At 49.5% G+C, this 6,196-nt stretch overlaps 1 protein-coding gene across 1 annotated transcript; it reads left to right on the top strand.

Moving 5' to 3' along the window:
• The first annotated feature begins 1,465 nt into the window (after nucleotides 1-1,465).
• On the top strand, nucleotides 1,466-4,225 carry LOC140419447 (uncharacterized). Its single transcript, XM_072503317.1, has 3 exons — nucleotides 1,466-1,532; nucleotides 2,141-2,230; nucleotides 3,273-4,225. The coding sequence occupies exon 3, from the start codon at nucleotides 3,276-3,278 to the stop codon at nucleotides 4,068-4,070; it is 795 nt and encodes a 264-aa protein (XP_072359418.1). The 5' UTR covers nucleotides 1,466-1,532; nucleotides 2,141-2,230; nucleotides 3,273-3,275; the 3' UTR covers nucleotides 4,071-4,225.
• Nucleotides 4,226-6,196: the final 1,971 nt, after the last annotated feature.

The following is a 6,196-nucleotide window of genomic DNA, read 5'->3' as shown; positions in this document are numbered from 1 at the left end:
TGCAGGGGACAACGTCCTGCGCAACAATTGAAAAAATGCGTTTATCATTTAGCACGCATGGCCTCCCCGAGGTGCTGGTCACGGATAATGGCACTCCATTCACGAGTGAGGAGTTTGCTAGGTTTACAAAGATGAACGGCATCCGCCATATCCGCACTGCCCCTTACCACCCGGCTTCAAATGGGTTGGCAGAGCGTGCAGTGCAAACATTCAAAAGAGGCCTAAAGAAGCAGTCTTCCGGATCAATGGACACGAGACTGGCTCGGTTTTTGTTTACGTACAGGACCACCCCCCATACAGTGACTGGGGTAGCTCCCGCAGAACTCCTAATGGGCCGGAGACTTTGCACCCGCCTTAGTATGGTCTTCCCGGACATTGGCGCAAAAGTACGCCGCACACAAGAACGGCAGGGACCGGGATTGTCTCAGCATCGTCCGATTCGGCAGTTTGCGCCCGGTGACCCAGTATTCGTGCGGAATTTTGCTGGTGGTGCCCAATGGGTTCCTGGGGTAATCTTTCGCCAAACGGGCCCTATATCGTACCAAGTGCAAGCCCAGGGTCGTCTCCAGCGAAAACATGTAGACCACGTCCGGTCCAGAAGATCATCCCCGCAAAAGATTCCCCGCCCCCGGAGCTCAGTTCAACAGCGGCAAAGACCAGAAACAAGGGAAGGTAGTCCTCCAAATCTTCCACTGGTGCCTCACTCAAAGCCTGCGCAGGTCATGACGGGACCGAATGGGGACAGAGACGCTGACATGACGGAGGCAGCAGACTCTGACTCCGAGATGGAGACACAGGATGAATCAGAGGGGGAATCCTCGGGTCCACAGGCCGTGGATGTACAACCGCGCCGTTCATCACGGAAGCGCCGGTCTCCATCTCGTTATACGCCGCCTGATCCAGCGCCGCGTGCAAATGGCGTCCGGCCTGCGGCCAAACGAGTTCGACGCCTTCCTTCGCCAGGGCCTACGGTGGATTCCTTGGACTTTGGGGGGGAGGGATGTTATAACCTGCCTACTGACGATTGGCTGGGGACTAATGATTATCCCACAATCCTATGGGAGTATGAACTTCCCCAATGAGGGGGGCGGAGAAACTCCTACTATAAATAAGCTGGCCAGTCCAGGAACCAGGAGGAAGGAGAAGGTAGCAAGGGAAGTTACTGCTACTACTATGTATATATTGTTATAGTAAATAAACTTTATTATTTTGTATCCTTAAAAGTCGTGCTGGATTCTTCGGGGCCTTTACAAAAGTATCTCTCGGATTCCAAGCGTAATCGGATCACATAACCTTATATTCCATAGCGACACATCGCCCTCCAATGCCGGAAGAATTACCCAGCTTTCAGAGCGAATCAGAATATGTCCTATCCACCCTTGACAAGAGGTCTGCGCAGACGCAATTGCAGAAGGAAATGGTACATGCGCAGTGTGGGCTCCGGCAGCCGCATGCGCAGTGTGGGTGCTGCCGACGCCGGGACGAGATCATTTGGATTCCGCGATTCGAGAGAAACAGCCGCTTGTGGCCGGGTAATGGAGGTGGCCGAGTGGGTGCTGAGGCTTCATAAACACCCAGTGCAGGACTCAAAACCATAATAAGAACTGATCGGTCCCGCGTTCGCACCAAACGGAGCCGCGGCAGCTGCTGCCGAAAGGCCCGAAACCATGTCCACCAAATTTAATGTGCAGCAGGGCGCATGCGCGGTTCTCCCTGTCCTGTCAGCAGGAGGAGAGAATGTTGTGCATTTCTCTCCTGGACTGACAGGGATCGATTCTGCAAACTCCTTTTACAGGGGGTTGGGATGGCTGGATTTACACACAGCAAACTCAAACCAAGAGAAATGTTTGCCTCTTCTCAATGTTTATATTTGGACTTACAGTGATTGATTGTGGAAACTCCTTTTACAGGGGGTTCACAGAGTAGAATAGAATCATAGACCACCTGCAGTGCAAAGAGACCATTCGGCACACCGAATATACACCAACCCTTTGAAAGAGCACCCTACCTAGGCCCATTCCCCCACCTGATCCCCATATCTATCCCCATAATGGGAGGATTTACGCACAGCAAACTTGAACCATAACATCTCTTCTCAATTTTTATTCCTGGACTGACAGTGATGACTTTTGCTTTACAGGACGTTGGAAGAGCAGAATTTGAAGGTGGAAAAGTCAAACCAAATATCAGACCAAAATGTGACAGTCACTCCATTCATCAGAACATAAATGTAAGTGTGTCTTTCTTGGATAGTCAAGTCTTAGAGGTAATAAAGGAATGTGTGTGAGCATCAGAAACATGAGACAAGACTAAGTTGGGTGATGTGAACAAGATAGAAACTCATTCTAGGCTGTGGCAGTGATATATGGTCGGAAACCGAGCTGTGGTTTCTGAAGAGTCATCTTCCTCCACAGATGCTGCCAGACCTGGTGAGTTTATCCAGCATTTTTTGTTTGTATTTCAGATTTCCACAGTATTTACTTTTATTTCAGTGAAATATTTTTTCCATGGTATGTGAATAGTCTGGTTGAGCCTCGCACTGTTGTCAGGGATGGGGATGGAGTCAATGCTCCGGGTGTGGAACTTGTAGCAGGGACTGAAGACCATGATTTCAAACTTCTCAATATTTCATTGAAGGAAATTTCTGTTCATCCAGTACAGGATGTCAGTCAGATCAGGACAGTGTACGACTTGGATTGGAACTTGGAGGTGATGTGGTTCACATACACCTGCTTTCCTGGTTCTTCTCCATTGAAGGTGCAATGAAAATCGCTTATTGTCTCAAGTAGGATTCAAATGAAGTTCCTGTGAAAAGCCCCAAGTCGCCACATTCTGGCACCTGTTGGGAGGCTGGTACAGGAATTGCACAGTGCTGCTGGCCTTGTTCTGCATTACAAGCCAGCTGTTTAGCCCACTGTGCTAAACCAGCCCCAACTGGGGTTGAGGGTCTGGGAGATTCTGTCAAAGCTCTGGCTGAGTTTTAGATACACACAGTCCATTACCTTCACCCATTCTGCTCCCAGCTCTCTCCTCCGAAAGAGGCTAGTGTTTTATCAATGCTCAGGCCAGTTGACAGGTTCCCTCTCCTGAAGGACATTAATGAACCAGTTGGGTTTTTATGACAATCCAGTAGTTTTTATGGTCACTTTACCCCAGTGCCGGCCCCACAAATGACCAGATTCATTCAGCTCAATTTCACAATTGCGGATTTCACAAGTGTTTTTGTGGGTTCTCTCTCACTCCCTATTTTCTGTTTTGAAACAATTTCACAGGATATGAGAACAGGAGGATTTCCAGTGGGGAAACTGAAACCATTCATCACATCAGGATCTGACAGATGCCCAATTGATCATAACGTGAATTTGAAGATGGAAGGAAAAAACACTGTTCACATTGTGGAGAAATCGTGGGAATGTGGAGACTGTGGGAAGGGATTCATTTACCCATCTGCACTGGAAACCCATCGACGCTCTCACACTGGAGAGAGGCCGTTCATCTGCTCCGAGTGTGAAAAAGGATTCACTGATTCATCTACCCTGCTGACACACCAGCAAATTCACACTGACAAGACATCATTTAAATGTCCAGACTGCGGGAAGTGCTTCAAAAGTTCCAGGAATCTGATGCTGCATCAACGTGTTCACACTGACGAGAGACCATTCAGATGCCCTTACTGTGGGACTGGGTTCAGGCGATCATCACAACTGACTGTACACCGGCGAATTCACACTGGGGAGAGGCCGTTCACCTGCTCCGAATGTGGGAAGGGACTCACTCAGTCGTCTGATCTGCTGAGACACCAGCGGGTTCACACTGGGGAGAAACCATTTAAATGCCCAGTCTGCAGGAAGTGTTATAAAAGTTCTGAGGATCTAATGTACCATCAGCGCGTTCACACTGATGAGAGACCATTCAGCTGCTCTCACTGTACCACTAGATTCAGGCAATCGTTTGAGCTCACAGCACACCAGCGAATTCACACTGGGGAGAGGCCTTTCACCTGCTCCGATTGTGGAAAGAGATTCACTCAGTCATCCAACCTACTGAGACACCACCGAGTTCACAAGTAACTACAGTGATTGAATTTTGTTGTTACATCCAGGATTCAACAATGTTCATTGGGGTCTGTTTCTGCTGATGTTGTTAAACTCCAGCCCAGTTAACAGCCAAGTTACTATTCTAGATAAATGTTAAATAAATCAACTTTATGTTTTTTAAAAAAATATATATTTTATTGAAATTTTTTTCCAAACAACAATTTTTTCCCTCTTACAAAGCAAATGTAACAGTAAAGAAATTTTTAACAATACACAAATAACTAAACCTCATAATCTTTTGACATAAACTAAACTAAACCCCCCCCCCTCCCCCCTCCCCCCTGGGTTGCTGCTGCTGGTCATCTGTCTTCCCTCTAACGTTCCCCTAGGTAGTCGAGAAATGGCTGCCACCGCCTGGTGAACCCTTGAGCCGATCCTCTCATGGCAAACTTTATCTGCTCCAGTTTAATGAACCCCGCCATATCGTTTACCCAGGCCTCCAGTCCGGGGGGTTTTGCCTCCTTCCACATGAGTAGGATCCTACGCCGGGCTACTAGGGACGCAAAGGCCACAACATCGGCCTCTTTCGCCTCCTGCACTCCCGGCTCATCCGCAACTCCAAATAGAGCTAGCCCCCAGCCTGGTTTGACCCGGGCCTTCACCACCTTCAAAATCACTCCCGTCACTCCCTTCCAATACCCCTCCAGTGCCGGGCACGCCCAAAACATATGTGCGTGGTTGGCCGGGCTCCCGCCGCACCTCCCACATTTGTCCTCCACTCCAAAGAACCTGCTCAATCTTGCTCCCGTTATGTGTGCTCTATGTAGCACCTTAAATTGAATCAGGCTAAGCCTGGCGCATGAGGAAGAGGAATTTACCCTGCTTAGGGCATCAGCCCACATACCCTCCTCTATCTCCTCCCCTAGTTCTTCTTCCCACTTTCCTTTTAGTTCGCCCACCAACTCCTCCCCCTCTTCCCTCATCTCTCGGTATATCTCTGACACCTTGCCCTCTCCGACCCACACCCCTGAAAGCACTCTGTCCTGAGTCTCCTGTGTCGGGAGCAGTGGAAATTCCCTCACCTGCATATAATCTCAGGAAGTTTCCCCGGGGCAACTTATACTTTTCCTCCAATGCTCCCAAGCTCGCAAAAGTCCCATCTATAAATAAATCTCCCACCCTCCTAATTCCCAACTGGTGCCAGCTCTGAAATCCTCCATCCATTCTTCCTGGGGCGAACCTATGGTTGTTCCTAATTGGGGACCCTACCAGGGCACCCCGCGCCCCTCTCTGTCGCCTCCACTGTCCCCAGATATTCAATGTTGCCGCCACCACCGGGTTCGCGGTAAACCTTTTTGGTGAGAACGGTAGCGGCGCCGTCACCAGCGCCTCTAAACTCGTCCCTTTACAGGACTTTCTCTCCAGTCTTTTCCACGCCGCTCCCTCACCCTCCATCATTCATTTACGTATCATTGCCACATTGGCGGCCCAATAGTAATCGCCCAAGTTCGGTAGTGCCAATCCTCCTCTGTCCCTGCTACGTTGAAGGAACCCCCTCCTTACTCTCGGAACTTTCCCTGCCCACACGAAGCTCGTGATGCTCCTGTCTATTTTATTGAAAAAGGTCTTAGTGATTAGTATAGGGAGACATTGAAATACAAATAAGAACCTCGGGAGGACCATCATCTTAATTGCCTGCACCCTGCCCGCCAGCGACAGAGGCTGAATGTCCCACCTCTTGAAGTCCTCCTCCATTTGTTCTACCAGCCGTGTCAGATTAAGTCTGTGCAAGGTTCCCCAGCTCCTAGCGATCTGAATCCCCAGGTATCGGAAGTTTCTTTCCACTTTCCTTAGAGGCAGGCCTTCTATCCCTCTACTCTGGTCCCCTGGATGTATCACAAATAATTCACTCTTCCCCATGTTTAGCCTATACCCCGAGAAATCCCCGAACTCCCTCAACATTCGCATAACCTTTATCATCCCCCCCGCTGGGTCCGACACGTATAACAATAGGTCATCTGCGTATAGCGAGACTCGGTGTTCCTCTCCCCCCCCTAATCACCCCTCTCCATTTCCTGGAGTCTCTCAACGCCATGGCCAGAGGTTCAATTGCCAACGCGAACAACAATGGAGACAGCGGGCATCCCTGTCTTGTTCCC

This window comes from Scyliorhinus torazame, chromosome 5 (genome assembly GCF_047496885.1).
Source record: "Scyliorhinus torazame isolate Kashiwa2021f chromosome 5, sScyTor2.1, whole genome shotgun sequence".
Taxonomy (NCBI): Eukaryota; Metazoa; Chordata; class Chondrichthyes; order Carcharhiniformes; family Scyliorhinidae; genus Scyliorhinus; species Scyliorhinus torazame.
Note: the sequence above shows the minus strand (reverse complement) of the source record. Positions and strands in the feature narration are given on the sequence as shown.

What these genes read in the sequence shown, in the direction of transcription:
- LOC140419447 (XM_072503317.1), top strand. Translation starts at nt 3,276, where the DNA reads ATGAGAACAGGAGGATTTCCAGTGGGGAAACTGAAACCATTCATCACA.